This window comes from Triticum aestivum, chromosome 3A (assembly GCF_018294505.1).
Source record: "Triticum aestivum cultivar Chinese Spring chromosome 3A, IWGSC CS RefSeq v2.1, whole genome shotgun sequence".
Lineage (NCBI taxonomy): Eukaryota > Viridiplantae > Streptophyta > Magnoliopsida > Poales > Poaceae > Triticum > Triticum aestivum.
The window spans coordinates 158,055,988-158,078,877 of record NC_057800.1 but is presented as its reverse complement, the minus strand read 5'-3'; the positions used below and the strand labels follow the sequence as shown (position 1 = coordinate 158,078,877).

The following is a 22,890-nucleotide window of genomic DNA, read 5'->3' as shown; positions in this document are numbered from 1 at the left end:
TTATTGCAGTCTATCCTAGCATTAATAGTATTCAAGAAGGGTCTACCAAATATGGACAAAGGTCATCTTTTGGGGAACCAAGAACAAGAAAATCAGCAGGATATTTAACTTTCCCACACAAGACTTCAACATCTCTAACAATCCCAACCGGTGAAATAGTATCTCTATTGGCAAGCTTAATAGTAACATCAATCTCTTCTATCTCAGCAGGTGAAATATCATGCATAATTTCTTTGTATAAGGAATGAGGTATTGCACTTGCACTAGCTCCCATATCACATAAGCCATGATAGCAATGATCTCCTATTTTAACAGAAATAACAGGCATGCCTACAACAAGTCTATGTTTATTTTTAGTATCAGGTCTAGGAATTCTAGCAGATTCATTACAGAAGTAAATAACATGCCCATCAATATTATCTTCTAAGAGATCTTTAACCATAGCAACACTAGGTTCAACTTTAATTTGCTCAGGTGGTTTAGGTGTCTTAATATTATTTTTGTTAACCACAATTGAAGCTTTAGCATGATCCTTTATTCTAACAGGGAAAGGTGGTTTCTCGATATAAGCAGTAGGAACAACAGGATCATTATAAGTGATAGTCTTTCCTTCAACTTTAATAGGTGCAACTACTTTTACTTTAATGGGAGGATTATATTTAAACCACTTCTCCTTAGGGAGATCAACATGAGTAGCGAAGGATTCACAGAAAGAAGCTACTATCTCAAAGTCAAGTCCATATTTATTGCTAAATTCACGGAAAGCATCGGTATCCATAAAAGATTTAACACAACCAAACTTAGGTGTTATACCTGACTCCTTACCTTCATCGAGGTCCCAATCTTCAAAGTTGCGTTTAATTCTTTCCAATAAATCTCATTTGAATTCAATAGTCTTCATCATAAAAGATCCAGTACAAGAAATATCGAGCATGGAGCGATTACTGAGAGAAAGCCGAGCATAAATTTTTTGAATAATCATTTCTTTTGAGAGCTCATGATTGGGGCATGAATATAAAATTTACTTAAGCCTCCCCCAAGCTTGAGCGATGCTTTCTCCTTCGTGAGGCCAAAAATTATATATATAATTACGATCACGATGAACAAGATGCATAGGATAAAACTTCTGATGAAATTCCAATTTCAATCGTTGGTAGTTCCATGATCCAATATCATCACATAGCCTAAACCATGTCAATGCATCTCCCTTCAAATATAAAGGGAAGACCTTCTTCTTGATAACATCCTCGGGCATACCTGCAAGCTTAAATAATCCACGAAATTCATCCACATAGATTAGGTGCAAATCGGGATGTGATGTTCCATCACCTGTGAAAGGATTAGCTAGCAGTTTCTCTATCATACTTGAAGGAATTTCAAAGTGAACATTTTAAGTAGGTTCAGTAGGTTGAGGAGCAACTATTTGCTCTACCGGTCAGGGTGAAGATACCCCGAACAAGCCCCTCAAAGGATTATGTTCCATAGTAACAAGTGATAGTAAATTTCAGCACACTATATAAATTTTTCCTTACCAAATTCCACCTACCAAAGGCGCTTCATTCCCCGGCAACGGTGGCAGAAAAGAGTCTTGATGACCCACAAGTGTAGGGGATCTATCGTAGCCTCGACACTCAGCTGGATCGAGAGTTCATGGGACGTCACCGATCCGAACGTGTGCAGATAGCGGAGGTGTCGTACTTTCGGTACTAGGATCGGTCGAATCGTGAAGACATACAACTACATCAACCACGTTGTCATAACGCTTCCGCTTACGGTCTACGAGGGTACGTGGACAACACTCTTCCCCTCTTGTTGCTATGAATCACCATGATAATCTTGCGTGTGTGTAGGAATTTTTTTGAAATTACTATGTTCCCCAACAATTAACTCCCAGCTGAGACGAGCATTTGTGCAACCCAGACATTTTAAGTATATGCTCGCTGATAGAACTGTTTTCCTCCATCTTACAACTATAGAACTTGTCAAAGACTTCATATCTCTCGATCCGAGCACGAGCTTGGAAAACCATTTTCAGCTCTTGGAACATCTCATATGCTCCGTGTTTCTCAAAACGCTTTTGGAGCCCCGGTTCTAAGCTATAAAGCATGCTGCACTGAACCAGGGAGTAATCATCACTACGCGACTGCCAGGCATTCATAAAGTCTTGAGTTGCTGGGAAAATGGGTGCGTCACCTAGCGGTGCTTCAAGGACATATGCTTTCTTAGCATCTACGAGGATGATCCTCAAGTTACGGACCCAATCTGTATAGTTGCTACCATCGTCTTTTAGCTTGGTTTTCTCTAGGAACGTGTTGAAGTTGAGGGCAACATTAGCGGTTCCATTTTATCTACAAGACATATTGTAAAGATATTTTAGACTAAGTTCATGATAATTAAGTTCATCTAATCAAATTATTAATGAACTCCCACTCAGATAGACATCCCTCTAGTCATCTAAGTGATACATGATTCGAATCGACTAGGCTGTGTCCAATCATCACGTGAGACGGACTAGTCAACAACTATGAACATCTCCATGTTGATTGTATCTACTATGCGACTCATGTTCGACCTTTCGGTCTCTCGTGTTCCGAGGCCATGTCTGTACATGCTAGGGTCGTCAAGTCAGCCTAAGTGTTTCGCATGTGTAAATCTGGCTTACACCCGTTGTTTGCGAATGTTAGAATCTATCACACCCGATCATCATGTGGTGCTTCGAAACAACGAACCTTCGCAATGGTGCACAGTTAGGGGGAACACATCTCTTGAAATTTTTAGTGAGGGATCATCTTATTTATGCTACCGTCGTTCTAAGCAAATAAGATGTAAACATGACAAACATCACATGCAAATCATAAAGTGACGTGATATGGCCAATATCATCTTGCGCCTTTGATCTCCATCTTCGATGCGCGGCATGATCACCATTATCACCGGCATGACACCATGATCTCCATCATCGTGTCTTCATGAAGTTGTCTCGCCAACTATTACTTCTACTACTATGGCTAACGGTTAGCAATACAGTAAAGTAATTACATGGCGTTTTCATTGACACGTAGGTCATACAATAAATTAAGACAACTCCTATGGCTCCTGCCGGTTGTCATACTCATCGACATGCAAGTCGTGATTCCTATTACAAGAACATGCATGATCAATCTCATACATCACACATATCATTCATCACACCCTTTTGGCCATATCACATCACATAGCATATCCTGCAAAAACAAGTACGTCCTCTAATTGTTGTTGCATGTTTTACGTGGCTGCTAAGGGTTTCTAGCAAGAACGTTACCTACACAAAAGCCACAACGGTGATATGCCAATTGCTATTTACCCTTCATAAGGACCCTTTTCATCAAATCCGATCCGACTAAAGTGGGAGAGACAGACACGCGCTAGCCACCTTATACATCAAGTGCATGTCAGTCGGCGGAACCAACCTCACGTAAGTGTATGTGTAAGGTCGGTCCAGGCCGCTTCATCCCACAATGCCGCAGAATAAATATAAGACTAGTAACGGTAAGCAAATTGAACAAATCATCGCCCACAACTACTTTGTGTTCTACTCGTGCATAGAATCTACACATAGACCTCGCTCTGATACCACTGTTGGGGAATGTAGTAATAATTCAAAATTTTCCTACGTGTCACCAAGATCAATCTAGGAGATTCTAGCAACGAGAGAGAGGGAGTGCATCTTCATACCCTTGAAGATATGTAAGCAGAAGCGTTACAAGAACGCAGTTGATGGAGTCGTACTCGCGGCGATTCAAATTGCGGAAGATCCAATCAAGCGTCGAACGGACGGCTCCTCCACGTTCAACACACGTACAGCCCGGGGATGTCTCCTCCTTCTTGATCCAGCAAGGGGAGAGGAGAAGTTGAGGGAGAACTCCGGCAGCATGACGACGTGGTGGTGGTGGAGCTCGTGGTTCTTCGGCAGAGCTTCGCTAAGCGCTACGGAGGAGGAGGAGGTGTTGGAGGAGGGAGGGGCTGCGCTAGGGAAGGGGTGCGGTAGCCCTCCCACCCCCTCTATTTATAGGGTGAAGGGGAGAGGGGGCCGGGTCCCCTAGATGCATCTAAGGGGGGCAGAGGCCAAGGGGGAAGGGTTGCCCCCAAGCAAGGTGGGAGGCGCCCCCCTCCCCTAGGGTTTCCAACCCTAGGCACCTTGGGCCCTTGGGGGGCGCACCAGCCCACTAGGGGGCTGGTTCCCTCCTATATTCAGCCCATTAAGTCCTCCGGGGCAAGTGGCCCCACCCGGTGGATCCCCGGACACCTTTCGGTGGTCCCGGTACAATATCAATAACCCCCGAAACCATTCCAGCGACTGAAACTGGACTTCCCATATATAAATCTTCACCTCCAAACCATTCCGGAACTCCTCGTGATGCCCGGGATCTCATTCGGGACTCCGAACAACCTTCGGTAACCACATACTATTTCCCATAACAACTCTAGCGTCACTGAAGCTTAAGTGTGTAGACCCTACGGGTTCGGGAACCATGCAAACATGACCGAGACATCTCTCCGGCCAATAACCAACAGCGGGATCTGGATACCCATGTTGGCTCCCACATGTTCCACGATGATCTCATCGGATGAACCATGATGTCGGGGATTCAATAAATCTCGTATACAATTCCCTTTGTCCATCGGTATGTTATTTGCCAGAGATTCGATCATCGGTATCCCCATACCTCGTTCAATCTCATTACCGACAACTCTCTTTACTTGTTCCGTAACACATGATCCCATGGCTAACTCCTTAGTCACATTGAGCTCGTTATGATGATGCATTACCGAGTGGGCCAAGACATACCTCTCTGTCATACGGAGTGAGAAATCCCAGTCTCGATTCGTGCCAACCCAACAGACACTTTCGGAGATACCTGTAGTGCACCTTTATAGTCACCCAGTTACGTTGTGACGTTTGATACACCCAAAGCACTCCTATGGTATCCGGGAGTTGCACAATCTCATGGTCTAAGGAAACGATACTTGACATTATAAAAGCTCTAGCAAACGAACTACACAATCTTGTGCTATGCTCAGGATTGCGTCTTGTCCATCACATCATTCTCCTAATGATGTGATCCCGTTATCAACAACATCCAATGTCCATGGTCAGGAAACTACAACCATCTATTGATCAACGAGCTAGTCAACTAGAGGCTCACTAGGGACATATTGTGATCTATGTATTCACACATGTATTAAGGTTTCCAGTTAATACAATTATAGCATGAACAACATACAATTATCATGAACAAGGAAATATAATAATAACCACTTTATTATTGCCTCTGGGGCATATTTCTAACAAGGCAACCCAATGAATAAATTTTATTTTTGCCTTTTTCTTTCTGTTTTTGAATGTTTGCACAATTATTCTACTGTTATGATTGTGTTTTATGTTCTAATTAGTGTTTGTGCCAAGTAAAGCCTTTTGAGATCATGTTGGGTGATAGTTGATTTGATATTGTTGAAAAACATAAACTTTTGCGTGTAGTAGCAGAATTTTGTAAAATCACAAAAGAGATGAAAAATTCTGATTTTTTATACAAGATTTATATAAAAAATTCCCTACATTTTCCTAAATTTTTAGAATTTTTGGAGTTACATAAGTATGGTTAGAGTAGAGATTACTATAGACTGTTCTGTTTTTGACAGATTCTGTTTTTGTTGCATTGTGTGCTTATTTTGATGAATCTATGTATTGTACCGGGGGGTATAAGCCATGGTAAAGTTGGAATATAGTATATCTAATGCAATAATAAAATATAAATAGGTTTGCAACAGTACCTAGAGTGGTGATTTGCTTTATTATTCTAACGGATCTCACGAAGGTTTTGTTAAGTTTTGTGTGATTGAAGTTTTCAAGTTTTGGGTGAGATCATGATGGATGAAGGAATAAGGAGTGAAAAGAGCCTAAGCTTGGGGATGCCCCATGGCACCCCAAGTTAATATTCAAGGAGAACCTAGCAACTGAGCTTGGGATACCCCGGAAGGCATCCCCCCTTCTTCTAACGACCATCAGTATTTTACTTGGAACTATATTTTTATTCGTCACATATCATGAGTTTTGCTTGGAGCTTCTTGTATCATATGAGTCTTTGCTTGTTTTGCTTTTTATTTTGTCACGAGTATCTTTGCTGGACACACCTATTTGAGAGAGCCAAAATTATGCTATGATTCGTTAGAATTGCTCTTTATGCTTCACTTAAATTTTTTGAGCTATGGAATTGCTCTAGTGCTTTACTTATATCTTTTTGAGCATGGTGTGCTTTAATATTTTTAAATAAATGCTCTCATGCTTCACTTAGATTAATTTGAGAGTTAGTAAATTTTTTGGAAGAAATTCTCTCATGCTTCACTTATATTATTTTTAGAGACAAAAAATTTTATGCTCATGTTGTTCACTTATAGATTTGTTTGAGCTTGTCAAAAGCAATTGCAATATATGAAACTAGTCCCAAAGTGACATATATTCAAGAGGGATATAATAAAAACTTTCATGAAGATCATTGGAGAAAATAAACTTGATTCTTTGTAATGGATTTTAGATATGATGATAGTGATATGTGAGTCATGTTGGTGAGTACTTATGCTTTAGTAAGAATATTGGTGTTAGGGTTTGTGATTCCCTATGCAAGCATGAAAGTCAATAGTTATGCAAGGAAATTACATCCTACTTGTGGTGCATTATTCGGTGTTAGTTATGCTTAATGCTCGCTTATGTGATTTTTCGTTTCTTGGTTGGATGCTTCTCAATCTTTTTGCTAGCCTCCACTTGTACTAAGTCGAAATACTACTTGTGCATCCAAAATATTTAAACCCAGTTTTGCCATATGAGTCAACCATACCTACCTATATGTGGTATTTCCATGCCGTTCTAAGCAAATTTGTATGTGCCATCTCTAATTTTCAAAATGAATTCCTTTTTGTGTGCTCGTACCGCTCATGAAGCAGAAGGGGGTGGCCGATATTTTCCATGCTAGATGTGTTATTCTCAAGATGAGTGTTTATTCACTTGTCCTTGCATGAGAGTACGACGGTAATAGGGATGCCCAATCCCGAAATGAAAAGGAAATTTACTTTATTTTTTCAAATAATAAATTCCTTGGAAAGTGTTGGTATGGAAAGCACTCGTGGATACGACTAGCCATGGATTGTGAAAGAATGGTGGAAAAAGGAATAAACTTTATTTTCTGTTTGGGAACCGCCTATGATATATCTAGCATGGAAAGTGTTGGAAATTACTCGGTCGTTTTCATTGACGGGAAAAGTATGCCTCTCAAAAAAAATTATGTCCCAATTTAAGCTTTGAGCTCTGACACCTCTACAAATCCCTACTTCCCTTTGTGAAGGACCTAACTATTTACTTTATGCATTTTTTATTTTTATTTGAGTCTCCATCTTCTCTTATAAAGCACCAACTAAGGGGCACTATGATCATACTTGAGCATTGGATGTAGCTAATATGCGAGTGTGTTTCATGAATGGATCAATGATTGAGCATGATGGGCTAGGGATAACTTTCTTTAGTGTTGATATTTTGAAAGACATGGTTTCTTGTTGATATGCTTGAGTATTGAAATCTTCATGTCAAAACTAGACTATTGCTTTGAACCATATAAAATTCCAAATGTCCATGCTACAAAAGAAAAGAATAATTCATTAGTTTAGCCGTTAGGCGAAGCTTCTTTACACGCCGATAGCGGAACAACCCAGGAAGCTTAACGTGCTCTTGGCACAAAGGTAATAGAATGGGAGTCTCATGACACCCGATACTCGGGATCTCCTGCTTGAAAAAGCAAGGAATTTCAATTACTCAGTCGTTGAATAAAATAAACTAGATACCCATGTTTCCAATATTTACTTCTCTTTACTTGCAGGAGATGGCCTATGCATAAAGTAGATTTGCTACACAAGCTCAAGTGGAGGAGGAAGCAGGCGTGGCGAACAAAATGTTGGTATTGAAGATCTCTTGCTCTCCCCCTGAAGGGTTCTTAGATTATGTGATGAACATGTTAGGCATCATTCCACATCAAAAATTCTGTTTTACCTAATCAAGGATGAGTAGGTATTAGGCTTGGGATGTTGATACGTCTCCAACGTATCTATAATTTTTGCTTCTTCCATGCTGTTATATTATCATTCTTGGATGTTTTACAATCGTTTTATAGCAACTTCATATCATTTTTTGGGACTAACCTATTGACATAGTGCCCAGTGGCAGTTGCTATTTTTGCTTGTTTTTTACTTCAAAGAATATCAGTACTAAACGGAGTCAAAACGTAGCGAACTTTTTGGAGATTTTTTCTAGACCAAAGAAGTAGCAGAGGGGAGGCCCCAGGTGGGCACAACCCACCAGGGCGCGCCAGGAGGCCCAGGCACGCTCAGGGGGATTGTGCCCCCTCAGTGACCTCTTGCACCGCCTCTCCGCCCTATAAATTGCCAAATATTCCAGAAACCCCAGGGGAGTCGACGAAACATAATTCCAGCTTCCGCAAAATCCAGAACCACGAGATCCAATCTAGACACCATCACGGACGGGTTCATCATCCTCATTGGTGCCTCTCCGATGATGCGTGAGTAGTTCATCACAGACCTACGAGTCTGTAGGTAGTAGCTAGATGGCTCTCTCTCTCTCTCTCTTGATTCTCAATATAATGATCTCTTGGAGATCTATTTGATGTAACTCTTTTTTGCGGTGTGTTTGTTGGGATCCGATGAACTTTGAGTTTAGATCAGATCTATATACATGGATATTATTTGAGTCTTATTTTGATCTCTTATATGCATGATTTTTTATAGCCTGGTATTTCTTCTTAGAATCTTTGGTTTAGTTAGGCCAACTAGATCGATTTTTCTTGCCATGGAAAGAGGTGCTTTGTGATGGGTTCAATCTTGCGGTGTTCTTTCCTAGTGACAGAAGGGGCAGCAAGACACACATGTATCATTGCTATTAAGGATAACAAGATGGGAGCTATTCCTACATGAATAGATCACGTCTACATCATGTCATCATTCTTATTGCATTATTCTGTTTCTCCATGAACTTAATACACTAGATGCATGCTGGATAGCGGTCGATGTGTGGAGTAATAGTAGTAGATGTAGGCAGGAGTCGGTCTACTAATTTTGGAAGTGATTCCTATATATTGAGCATTGCCTTGGATATCGTCATAATTATTCGATCTTCTATCAGTTGCCCAACAGTAATTTGTTTACCCACCGTGTGCTATTTTCTCGAGAGAAGCCACTAGTGAAATCTACGGCCCCCGCGTCTATTATTTATCATATTTGCTTTGAGATCTATTTTTATTCGCTTTTATTTTAAGAACTATTATTCCAAAAACCCAAAAAAACCTTGCTGCACCTTTTTATTACTTATTTTATTTTGTGTTTTGTCGAGATCTATTTATCCAATCTACACAAAATTTATCCCGTCAACTTGACAATTTTTGGCGCCGTTACCCGAAGAGGGATTAACGACCCCTCATACGCGTCAGGTTGCAAGTATTTGTTCTTTGTGTGCAGGTACCGTTTACATAGTGCTGCTTGACTCTCCTACTGGATTGATACCTTGGTTTCATAACCGAGGGAATACCTACCGTTGCTGTACTGCATCATCCCTTCCTCTTTGGGGAAATACCAACGTAGTTCAAGTGACATTAGACACCTGCACAGGTATAAGACCAGGAGTAGAACCAGCAGAAATATTATCATATTGGTCATTGCAATTGTTGTCACCCCCGTGATCAAAATCTCGAAGAATAGGTGGAAGAAGAAGAATTTCTTTGCACAGAAGCGCACCGGCATTAGGATGAAGTGACTCAAATGGGAAAACAGATTCATCAAAGACAACGCCCCGAGATATGTAGACCCTCCCAGTGGAAACATCAAGGCATTTAACCCCTTTGTGCATCGGGCTATAGCGTAAGAAGACACATTTTTTGAACGAAACGCAAGTTTCTGCGTATTGTATGGTCTAAGATTTGGCCAACACGCACAACCGAAAATACGAAGAGATGTGTAATCGGGGTTGACACCAAAAAGTCGTGTGATGGGGTTCTCAAATTTTATGACTTTACTAGGACGAATATTGATGAGGTATGTAGCAGTTAAAAAGGCTTCATCCCAAAATTTTAAAGGCATAGATGTATTGGCTAGCAATGCTAGTCCTACTTCAACAATATGGTGATGCTTTCGTTCAGCTGATCCATTTTGTTGGTGAGCATGTGGACAAGAAACATGATTTGAGACTCCAATCTTTTGAAAAAAAGAATTGAGTTTCTCGTACTCACCACCCCAGTCAGTTTGCATGGCAAGAATTTTGGAATTCAGTTGGCGTTCAACAAGATTTTGGAAATTGCTAAAGACTTGGAATACATCAGATCGTTTCTTTAGCAAATAAATCCAAGTAAATTTACTATAGTCATCAATAAAGCTTACATAATACGAGAACCTACCAACTGAAGTAGGGGCTGGCCCCCATACATCTAAGAATATAAGTTGCAATGGAGCAGTGAAAACACTAGTAGAAACAGGGTATGGTAACTGATGACTCTTATCTTGTTGACACGAATCACAAACCGACTCAATACTAGACTCATAAGGAAGTTTATTTTTACTAAGGACATGATGAACAATAGCTGAAGACAGATGACCCAAACGACTATGCCACTTTGCTGAAGCTAGCTTTGTGACACTCCATGCTTGTTTGTTTGACCATGAGGATGATGATATAGGTGGATAGAGACCTCCCTCACACCTTCCTCTAAGGATGACTCTCCTTGTTGCCAAATCCTTGATCACAAAAGAATAAGGATAAAATATGATAAGGACATTATTGTCAATGGAAAAGTGATGAACGGGAGACAAGATTTTTTTGATGCTTGAGGACTATGTAAAATGTTATTTAGATGCAAGTCTTTTATGGGGGTTTGAACAATTGAGTTTCCAATATGAGTAATTTTCATACCAGAACCTCTTGTCGTGTGCACTTGATCACCTCCATGGTACTTCTCCCACATTGTCAGTTTGTCGAGCTCCCCCATGATGTGTTCGGTGGCGCCAGAATCTGCATACCAATTAGTTTCAATACCGTAGGAGTTTGTGACGGTGTTCTCCCCATTTTTCTCATGGTTGTCTTCATCATAACGATGCCAGCACGCCCTAGCACCGCCGGCATAATCCTTGTAGCAAATCTGACACTCCTGATAGTCACGATCTTGTTGTTGCTGTTGTTGTTGTTGTTGTTGCCGTGGATGTTGGTAGTATCCACCACCACCATCTCGACCAGGAGAAGGAGAAGGGCGATCTCCACGCCCACGCCCCCTGGATCCTCGACCGCGAGGGCCCTTGTCCCGAGCCTGGCCGCGCCCTCTGTAGGCTGCATTGGCGGATGTATTGTAGCCGCTTGTAGGTCCATATCCTAGCATCTCCATCCTCTAATCAAAGGTTGCAATCTGTGCAAAAAGATCATCAACAGAGATAATACTTTTTATGGCGCCGACTGCTGCAACTACTAGATCGTAATCTTGATCAAGGCCTGCAAGGATATAGTCAACCATCTTTGGATCAGAAACAGGTCGACCAGCAGCAGCCAACTCATCTCCTAAGCTCTTCATCTTGGGGCATGAACGGGGTGCTCGGTGTGGTGCCTTTTTTGGTGTTGGCGATGGCGATTCTTAGAATCGTAATCTGAGATTGTGACTGCGAGGCGAACAAGGTTGTGAGATCAGTCCACAGATCAAAGGTATTTTCTCTCCCGATGACCTACGAGAGTATCTCTTTGGACAGAGAATTCAGAAGCTAGCTGAGAACTTGTTGATCCTTCGTCAGCCATGATCCGTAGACTAGGTTCGTCACCATGACCGTAGTTTTGTCCATATGCTGCGGCTCCACCGTCTTCGGGGGTGCTGCATCGGTGCCGTCCAGCAGACCAGTGACATGCGCTCCACGCGAAGCCAGTAGGACTTCCAAAGGAGGAAAATCCCCCTTGCGAGTTTTTCTATCGGCGGTGGTCCAAGGTCGAGGACGACCGGCGCAAAAGCGAAAGTCATGACGAGATGATTCTCGATCGGAGGCTAGATAATTTGGAAAAGGCTCGCTCTGATTACCATGTAAGGATTTCTGGAAGCATTCCTACCTTTCATAGAAGGCCGCGTGATGTTTATTTATATTAGGCAGATAGCCTGTGTCATCCAATACAAGACAGATCCATCGATCTCATGTAAGGATCGGTTACAGAGAGAATCAGGAGGAGACAGAGATACGTACGTCTATGTTTTGGAGATATTGAGTATAATACATCTTCTTTATCTAAATAGCTAGCCCCCACTACTAGATTTCTACACACATGTGTGCTCCACATCACCTCAATTATTTACAGCCTTTTGATTAAAATTGTGTGGCATCAAGAAGTCATGCATGTGCTCATAAGTTACTTTTTTGCATTAATGTAAATCATGCCACTCATTAGTCATGCATGTCTTTATTTTCCAACGCATGCATGTACTCATAATTTTGCATTAATCTATCAACTCAAACTTCGCCACTTCAGCAATCATGTCTTCTTTTTTTGGGGGATCTTTTTCTCTTTTATACATCATTTTGTCACACACTTCTTTTATGTTTTATCTTAAATATTTAAAACTCTTACATTTGTTTTTCATTGGTTTTAAGCACCTATTTATGCATTGGTTTAATATGCTTTCCGCGGCAACGCGCGGGACATCATCTAGTTATGTCTAACATGAGCAACTGAGCTAGGGCTCCCCTGGCGCACGCGCATCGCACTAGTGAGGAGCAAGAGGATGAGTCCCCAAAGAGTCGGTCGATCACATACATCAAAAGGTGTACTCCCTCCTATCTATATTATTTGTCGTTGAAACAGATATATCTAGATTTATTTCAGTGCTAAATACATTTGTTTAAGCGACAACTAATATGAATTGAAACTTGGAAAAAGTACTTACTGAAGAGCACTTGGAAGAAGCACAACTAAAATGAACAACTCCATCATTTTTCCAACCTTCTATGTGCAACATCAAATGGTCTTTTCACGCTCCAATAAATATCCTAATTCGAAGTACTAACAAAAATCTTGCAGATGAAGGTATATTAGAGCAACTTCAATGGGGCGACTCATTTCGTCCGCCCGCCTCTGTTTGGGTCGGCGCGGACAAAAGTGGCGGCCCAACACGCCGACCCAAACTCAAATCATGTCCGTCTGGCGTCCGCGTCGACCCATTTCTGGTTCAAAATTGCGTCTGGAATGCGTCGGCGTGGACGCGAAGCGTACGCGCCGCGCGTCTCCTCGCCGTCCGCCGTGTCCCCACCTGGCGGCCACCCAACCGCCACCGGTTGTCTTATTTATGACGATCACCGACAGCGGGCCCACGCGTCAGTTAATGGAAGCGTCCTTTTTTAACCACGCGTGCGGCGGGGTCGGCCTCATCCACTTCTCCCTTCCACATCTGCCCTCCCCCCACCACCACTCCCTTTACTTCCTCGCCGGCGACCGCAAACCCTAGCCATGGGCCTCTTCGGCAGCTGCAATGGCAAGGGCAAGGGCAAGGGCACCCCCCGCGCCTCGTCCTCCCGTGCTCCCCTTCCCCCTCCTCCTCCTCCGGCGGCGACGCGTTTCCGCCCTGGTCGCCGGCGCCTACACATCCTGGTGCATCAAACGCGGTGGCATTAGAAATACAGGCAGCCATTGCCGTACCCTGATGTCACGCTGCCGCACCATTGTTTATTTATGTTTATTTCGTGTAACTTATTATTATTTTTCCATGGCGGCACATTTGGGTCGGCCTCCCCGTTGGGTGGTCAAACCGACCCATTTTAAAATGCGGATGCGTACGTCCGCCTGGTCGACCCAAACAAATAAAAGGCGGACAAAATGCGCGTCCGTTTAGGTAGCCCCGTTGAAGTTGCTCTTATGGTTGGTGACTTCGTTGTCTCATTGTTTTCTCCATTTGCTCCAATTGGCGAGTCCTTCTCTTCGAAGGTTTTTGGTGAATGGTGACAATGACTGAAAGCCACCCCCATCAAACATTTGTCACAACGATTGTAACAAAAATCCCACGTATTTAAGTAAGAAGATGATCCGATGGACTGTCAAAAAGAAGAGATGATGATTTGACTTTCTCGCTACTGCCAAAGGTTTAGCAACTCCAAAACGGTCCTTTTCGCCGGACGAACGGCCCGTCTCTCTGACTCTCCACGCGTCGCGCCGTCGCGCGCTACCTGCCGACCGCTGCCGGCCGGGAACCCAGCCCGACCCAGTCCTCCTCCCGCCATAATTTAAATCCCACAGGACGCCAAATCCCCATCCTACCCCTCCTCCTCTCTGTCCCACCAACCAAGAACGCCTGCCCTTTTCGGCCATTTCGTCCTCTCCGTCGTCTGCATCTGAGTCCAAGGTTATCGAAACAAAACCATCCCCACCACCGAGTGTCCTGCTCAGCGCGGGCTGCACGGCACGCGACGCGAGAGAAGGCAAGCATGGCAGGGCCTACGCCGACGTACTCCGCCGTCGTGGCGCACGCCTCGGCGTTCCTCGCGGAGCTCATCGCCGACCCGCTCCTCCGGCGCCACCTCCTCTCCGCCGCAGCCGCCGCGGACGGCAGCGGGGGGCAGCACACGGCCGCGACGCTCCAGGCGCTGTCGCTCATATCGGACGCGCTAGACACGGTACCGTCCGCCTCGCCGTCGCCGTCGTCGCTCCGCGCCGCCGAGCGGCTGCTGCTGTCCCTCCCCGCGGCCACCCCGCTCTCCTGCCTCCTCTCCGCTATCGCGTCGGCAGCGCGACGACGCGGCGGGGCGCCTTCCGCTGCGTCCGCCGTGCTCGACCTCTTCGTCCTCGACCCCGCGCTCGCGCGCCACGAGCTCGCGCCCGCGGCATTCGAGGCGCTCTTCGCGCCGCGCCTCCTCGCCGTCATGCGGCACTTCGCCACGCGCCGCGCGTCGGCCGTCGCCGCCGTGGCTTCCGCGGCGCAGGGCGACGAGGAAAGATCCGACGAGACAGTGGCGCTGTCGGCGATGAGGGTGCTGTCGCTGATGAGCGGCGCCCAGGCGCACGAGATGAGGGGCCTGGAGCGCGAGTACGAGATGGTGCTGGACGTGAACTGCAAGGCCTACGCGCTCTACCTAAAGAAGATCCTCGAAGCCGGCGAGGCGCCACGGATGACGCCGCCGCCTCCTCCCCCAGAGCTTGTATTCACCACCGGACAGCACGCCGACGAGTACGAGAACACCGGCTACGAGGAAGCCTCGACGGACGCCGACGATGGGGCCGTCAGTTCGCAGAATGGCGTACGGAATAATGTAAGTCTCCATAGACACTTCGTTCTTTCCATCCATTTCAGCGTGCTCAACGGAGTAGTCCAGACTCCAGAGTCACAGCAGGTTCCGGTGATTTTGTAGCCGATGTGGGCGGAGGCGGAGGGCGACATGTACCCGCGGCAGGGCAGCATCAAGGGCCGGAGGGAAATGATGAGGCCGCCGAGCCTGTACCCGCAGCGCGTGGCTCCGCACCTCATAGTGCAGCAGCAGAAGAAGCAGCCGCCGCAGGTCGGCAGAGGAAGCCCGGCGTCCAGACTCCGGGCCGGGTACTCTCCTGCCACGGCTTCCGACGAAAGCACGGAGGATTCTTCATCCGAGATCTACACCGGAAAACAGGTGTGTGTCTGTGTGCTAATTTTTTTCAGAAATTTTTGAACATTTTAAAAGCATAATGTGAGTTCGATGCACTGGTAGCATCATAAGCTTTGATGCATCAGATATTTTCCCTATATACGTATAGCTATATCTGAATCTTTTTTTCGAGTGATCTGAACCATTTTTTTTAGATGTACATGTATCTGAACCTCGACACGGACCGAAACTTAAAGAAGTTCTCTTAAGCCGAAACTAGAGAGGTGTTTTATTATCATCCGAAACAGGGATGCAAGCAAACCATTCACGGATGGTCCACGACGGTCCGCTTGCATCCTTGTTCGTGATTGGATCCCTAGTCCGAAATCAGAGAAGTTCATTGGTGCTCAGCTCTAGTCATTTCTTATGAATCGCAGTCCCCAAAAAGATTAGCAGTGCACATCCCGGTTCATGATTAGTTAGGATGTGCGGTAGTTTATAATAATTAAACATGGATGCCGGCCTACAAGTAAAAATAAGAACTTTGAATTAGGCAACTTAGACCCGTTTGTAAGTTTATGATAACCCCATTTAAATAACTAGACTAGACTTGGTCTTATTTATTCTAATAAGCTGACATTTTTTGTTTACATTCTTACTTACCTTCTTCACAAGTCACAACACATTAGAAAACAAGATCATCACAATTTAACAACCTGAAACTAAACCATAAGGATGATTGGATAAATGGGGACTGAGATCCGGTGACTTATTGTTGACGAGTCACCGGTGAACAGTATGGTGCCTTGTCCCCTTCTCTACACCGTCTGGTCAAGAATTTATGGACAGATCTGTGTGAACAGTACCCTAGGTACAGTAACCCGTCTAGAGGAATTCGTCCACAGTGGATGAGCTTCAGTGCTTCATGTACAGTGTCTCCTACGGTATTTTGCTACAGCGTTTGATCCGGGCTTTCCATCCTTCATCCAACGGCTGGTTTCCCGCCAGTTACGGCGTGACTGGCTAGGGGTCAGTCACTAGATCTCGGTCTGATAAATGGTCTGGATTCTACAAGAAAAATTGACCGAGTTTCATTCTACAAATTTATAAAACTAGTGTACGCAACGAATGATAGTTGTCTTGTACTTGCAATTCTCTTTTCTGTAAAGGTATGTTTCGCAATTTGCGTACTCTCAAAAGAACTACTGTTTTCGTAATTAGCACATAGGTACTCCTATCAATGTGCTGAAATCAATTAATTCCTACTCTGCTAGTTCGTAAATAGAAGATGTGTTTTAGATATTGGTATTTAGGGATTTTTCACTAAAAAAATATGAAATTTAAATATTTATCAATCAAAATGTTTATTTATGTAGAATAAGACAAAGTTAGAAAAGTTTGAAGCCACACTTTCTAGGAATTCATCGAATGGAGGTATTGCAAAACAAGGAGATATGTTGGATGTGTTCCTGATGAGTTGTCATAACCCCATTCGCAAAAAATAATAATTGATAGCCCGGTTTTGGTTTAATCGGTTTTACACGTTTTAGAAACGAGTTAACTTTTTTATGGTATAATCTGCTGAAAAGAAACTTGCCATAAGTGTTGTGATTTAGTTTTCTAAATTTCAGTAGTAAGTTAGATTGTATTTCGATTCGCTGAATATTGTCGTAATGACATTTTGGCAAAATTATGTACATACTGGCCTATAAATAAGTGTAGAATAACACAATTCGACAAACACAAATAAGTATATGAGAAGCTATTCACACAAAAAAAGTATGAGAACCTAAAGCTAGGGTGAATATCTAGATGGCAAAGCATATAAATATAATGGTTCATTTGCTATTCCTGAGTCGTTTGAGACACTTACAACTGTCCTTCTGCTTTTGTAACTGAAACTACAAAACAAAAACTACTGAATTTTTGCAAATAACGAACCAACACTCACAATCATTAACTTAGAAAAAAGTATTCATTCATGGATTTCAAAACACTCCCTCCGTTCTTAAATATAAGACGTTTTGGTAGTTTAAGTACATTAGAAACAGAGGTAGTAGCACTTATAATCGATAGTGGTATGAACGACTACCATACTACAATCCCGGAAATTACTGCGGTGGGAGGTTTCGGATATCCAATCCCGACTAGTAAGATATGTGACTGAGATGTAATAAAATTTGAGATAATTCATGAAAAAAAATCACTTGGAAACATCCAACCATCCTCATCTTCTTAGGCCATCTACAACGAGGGTGCTAACACCAGGCGGCAGGATTTTTTTTTTGCTCACTACGTAGATATTGCCTTGCATCCAAGCAAACTAAGTCACGAGGCACCCCATGCTTTTTCCACGCACAAGACAAAATTTAATTGGTTGCAAGGGCTTATCCTGAATGCCAGAAAAACTAATTCCTTGAAAATATCTACCTAGGCTTCTTCAGCGGTTTTTCTAGGTTTTTTCGGGTGCTAGGTTAGCTCGGCGTTGAAGAGAATGAGTTTGCAATTTGAGTTTTTTTACAATTGATATATGTTTTGCCGCAAAAAAAATTGACATATGTTTGATTGAATTTGCAATTTGGAGATGACCCTAGTGACCCCATTTCACTAGAGTTGCACATTTTCAAACAATTTGATTTTATAGCGTAATTCCAGATGTTAGTGATTTAAATTTTTTTTAAGACAAATGGCCCTTTCAAATCACGAAATTGAGTTCTTAACTTTCCTAAAAGAAGGTTCAGTAAAAGAAGACATGTAATTACGGTAGTTTCTAGTTTCTACTACTTGGAGGGATGGATGAACCCAACCCTCGTTTGCTTCTCATCGCTCCAGAGCTGAGTTCCCAATGTTGTTGCCTTGTCTCCTAGGAAAAGCCTGCGTCGTCCCCACTGTCCAAGCCACGCAGAGCTCAGCCACGCGCCGACGACGGCGCCCGCCCCTCTCCGGAGCCCTCGAGGTAACCATTTCACCCGCTTCCAGAAACAGCATTTCCCCGACCTAGATTGCACCGATGGTATCGATGGAGACACGTGCTCATGGATTTGAATACATACAGGTCCCCGATGGGCGGCGACGCCGAGCTGTCGCGGCACCAGCAGCAGGCGGCGACGACGCCCAAGGACTTCGTGTGCCCGATCACGAGCCAGGTCTTCGACGACCCCGTCACGCTCGAGACCGGCCAGACGTACGAGCGCCGCGCCATACAGGAGTGGCTCGACCGCGGCAACGCCACCTGCCCCATCACGCGCCAGCACCTCCACGGCGGCAGCCTCCCCAAGACCAACTACGTCCTCAAGCGCCTCATCGCCGGCTGGCGCGAGCAGAGCCCGCCCGCCACGCCGATCACGCCCCCCACGCCCGCCACGCCCGCGGTGCCGAGAACGCCCGCGACCGCGAGGATGGAAAGCCCGGCCCCCGCGTTCAAGATCAACTCGCCGTCCCCGGACGCCACCGGCAGCCAGGCGAGCGCGCCGTCGCCGACCAGCGTCATCGTGCAGGCCACGGTGGAGAGCGCCGTCGGCGAGCTCCGCGCCGCGGCGTCCTGCCTCTGCACGTCCGAGGAGCTGGCCGAGTCGGAGAAGTCGGTCCTCAGGATCGAGCGGCTCTGGCGCGAGGCCGGCGCCGCCGAGCAGGCCTTCTTCTCCGCGCTGGCCAAGCCCGCCGTCATCAACGGCTTCGTGGAGATCCTCTTCAACTCCGTCAGCGCGCAGGTGCTGCAGGTGGCCGTCTTCCTCCTCGCCGAGCTCGCCTCCCGCGACGACGGCGTCGTGCAGACGCTCACGCGGGTGGACACCGACGTGGACTGCCTGGTCGCGCTGTTCAAGAAAGGGCTCGTCGAGGCCGTCGTGCTCATCTTCCTCCTGTCTCCTTCCGTGGAGCAGCTCGTTGAGATGGACATGGGCGAAGCGCTGGTGGCAACCATCCGGCGAGCCGATGAGGCAGACGCGCTCAACATGTGCGTCAAGCCCAAGTCCGCGTCAGTGATCCTCCTGAGCCAGATTCTCACAGAATCAGGCGTCAGCCGGGAGAGCACGCCGCCGGTGCCGAGGTCCTCTCTGGTGTCTGAGAGGTTCGTTAGGAGCACGGCGCTGGTCTTGGAGGCCGAGCAGGTGGAGGTAAGGGTGGCCGCAATGAGGATCCTGATGCGATGCATCGGGGAAGACGGCCACTGCCGGAGCAGCATCGTGGAGAAGCTGGCGGTGAACGCCGTCCTAGACGCCTTCCACGTCGTCGGCGACGCCGACAAGTTCGAAATCGTGCGGTTCCTCTCCGAGCTTCTGAAGCTGAAAAGGTAACGAAATCAAATTCCACATTCCTCCCACGCTTTCCAAGTGCTGCCTTGTCGACCCCATGCATAACCGTTATTCGGACTTCAGGCGATCGGCCGCGGAACGTGTGCTTCGGGCGATCAAAGAGGGGAGCTCCTTCAGCATGATGCACACGCTCCTCGTGTATCTGCAGTCCACGACGCCGGAGCAGAGCCCCGTCGTTGCCGGACTTCTTCTTCAGCTCGATCTCTTGGTGAGCTGAGCACAGTATAATTTATTCAGATCAGCTTACAGAATGATTCATATGTAGCTCTTCTGAATCCAAATAATTTGATGTGATCGTCAGGTGGAGCCGAGGAAGATAAGCATGTACCGCGAGGAGGCGATGGACAGCCTCGTGCAGTGCCTCAAGAACTCGGATTTCCCGAGGAGCCAGCTCCTCGCCGCCGAGACCATCATGAACTTCCCCGGAAAGTTCTCGTCGTCGGGGCGGCCGCTCGCCCGGTCGGCCCTGCTGAAGCTCGCCAGGGTGAAGGAGAGGTACCGGCAGTCGCAGGAGCTGAGCGTCGTTCGTGGCACCGACGGCGCCGAGGACGACGCCGCCGGGGAGGAGAAGGCGGCGTCGGAGTGGGAGAGGAAGACGGCCTACGCGCTGGTGAGCCACGAGTTCGGGCTGGTGCTGGAGGCCCTGTCCGAGTGCCTGGAGAGCAAGAACGCGGAGCTGTTCGCGGCGAGCCTCGTGTGCGCGGCATGGCTCGTCCACATGCTCTCCCTCCTCCCGGACACCGGCGTGCTCGGCGCCGCGCGTGTCTGCCTGCTCCGGCAGCTTGTGCTCGTCCTCAGGTCCGCCAAGCACGGCAGCGACCGCGCCCTCGCCATGGTGGCGCTGAGGAGCTTCATGAACGACCGCGGTTGGTTACTGGCTGCTCGACGATCATTCTGCTGATAAGTTGTAAACTAAACTTCTCTCCTCTCTTATTTATTTAACAAAGCTCATGACATTGTTTCAGAGGGAATGCAAGACATCACGACGTACATCAAGGACGTGCTGAGAACACTGAGGGAGCTCAAGAAATCGTCCGGCCTAGCGTTCGAGATGCTGAAGCTACTGTCAGATGGTCAGGAGTCTAGCATCGTAAGGCTCAGCGTTTACAAACGATCCGAATAAATTCACAAAAAAAAAATTCTAAATTCACAAAAGTTGAACTACTGCATGCAAGATTTATGTTTGCTGAAGAATGTTTCTTTTTCTTGTGGCAGGACATGTGGAACCACAAGGAGCTGAACAACGCCGACTGCAGCTCGAACGGCGAGGTCACGTCGATCGTTTACTACAAGAGCTACATCTTCTCCGGGCACTCTGATGGAACACTAAAGGTTGCTCATCCATAGTTTCAGTTTCAGCCACAGGTCATCACAATGGTTTCAGTTTCTGAAGTCTGAAAATTTAAATCCAGGTCTGGGAGGGAAGCGAGAACATCCTTCGGCTCGTCCAGGAATCCCAGGAGCACGCGAAAGCCATCACCAGCTTGTCAATCCTGCCTTCGGAGGAGAAGCTGTACAGCGGATCCATGGACAGAACTATCAGGGTAACAACATATATTTCTTTCTTCGTAAAATCGAGGAAAGTTACGGATTAATCACAATGTGCAAAGTTCAGAATAAAACTCGTTGGCTGGTACGTACATGGGCAGGTTTGGCAGTTCCGGGACGGCCTCCGGTGCGCGGAGGTGTACGACACGAGGGACCCCGTGCAGAACCTGGCGGTGGCGAGCGCCATGGCCTGCTTCGTGCCGCAGGGCGCTGGCGTGAAGACGCTGAGCTGGAACGGCGGCACCCCCAAGGTGCTGAACCCGAGCAAGTCCGTGCGGTCCATGGCGCTGGTGCACGGCAAGCTCTTCTGCGGCTGCAACGACGGCAGCATCCAGGAGATCGACCTGGCCAGCGGCACGCTGGGCGTCATCCAGCCCGGGAACAAGAGGATCCTCGGCAAGTCCAACCCGGTCTACTCCCTGCAGGTCCACGACGGGCTGCTCTACACCGGGAGCACCCCTCTCGACGGCGCGTCCGTCAAGGTGCTTGCTACATGAACTCGATCGACAAACCAAACTATCTCCGGCGACTCGATGCTTTTGTGAGTTGTTTCTGACGACGGTTTGGGGGCGTTGCTGCTGCTGCGTGTAGATATGGAACAGCTCGAACTACAACCTGGTTGGGTCGATACCGTCGGCGGCGGAGGTGCGGTCACTGGTGGTGAGCGCGGACCTGGTGTACCTGGGCTCAAGGAACGGCGCCGTGGAGATCTGGTCCAGGGAGAAGCTCATCAAGATCGGCGCTCTTCAGGCCGGCGGCGCCGGCTGCCGGGTCCAGTGCATGGCGGTGGACGCCGACGGGGACGTCCTCGTCGTCGGAACGTCTGACGGCAAAATTCAGGTCAGGGTCGTGGTCTTACTATTTTTTTAGCCAATATTGCACGAAGGCTGTTCTTACACTGAGTTCCCTTATTTTTCTACAGGCTTGGGGATTGACTTGAGCAGAGATATGCAGATTGTCGCGTACAGGGTGGGGACGACGGAATAAGTCACCTATCTTTGTGCAGAATGGTGACCAGAAATGGGGATGTACAGCTAAAATATACTTGTAATTTAAATGTAGAGTAATTTTTTGGCATGCTTTTGCTGTTTTGCACGGATTGTTAAGAGCAACTCTAGCAGACCCCGCAAAACGCCCGGCCCGCAAAAATTCTGATGAGTATGCGGGCTATATTCTGGCCGGCCCAATTTTTCGGTCAGAACAAAGCCCGCATACTCGCCCGGCCCGTAAAAAATTTTGCCGCAACCCGCAAACTGCACGTCCCGAACAGCATAAATGCGGTTCCGCGACCCTTTTGCGGGTCCAAACCCTATCCCCACCGCCGCAAGCCACCCAATTTCCCTTTCCCCTCTACACATTCCTCGCCGCCGGC

At 46.5% G+C, this 22,890-nt stretch overlaps 1 protein-coding gene across 1 annotated transcript; it reads left to right on the top strand.

Annotated features, from left to right (window-relative positions):
• Positions 1-14,498: 14,498 nt before the first annotated feature.
• On the top strand, positions 14,499-22,640 carry LOC123060797 (putative E3 ubiquitin-protein ligase LIN). Its single transcript, XM_044483639.1, has 12 exons — positions 14,499-15,348; positions 15,448-15,702; positions 18,525-18,613; positions 18,713-19,948; positions 20,034-20,178; positions 20,272-20,836; positions 20,936-21,060; positions 21,186-21,302; positions 21,383-21,514; positions 21,620-22,000; positions 22,110-22,358; positions 22,441-22,640. The coding sequence occupies exons 1-12, from the start codon at positions 14,527-14,529 to the stop codon at positions 22,456-22,458; spliced, it is 4,134 nt and encodes a 1,377-aa protein (XP_044339574.1). The 5' UTR covers positions 14,499-14,526; the 3' UTR covers positions 22,459-22,640.
• The last annotated feature ends 250 nt before the right edge of the window (positions 22,641-22,890 follow it).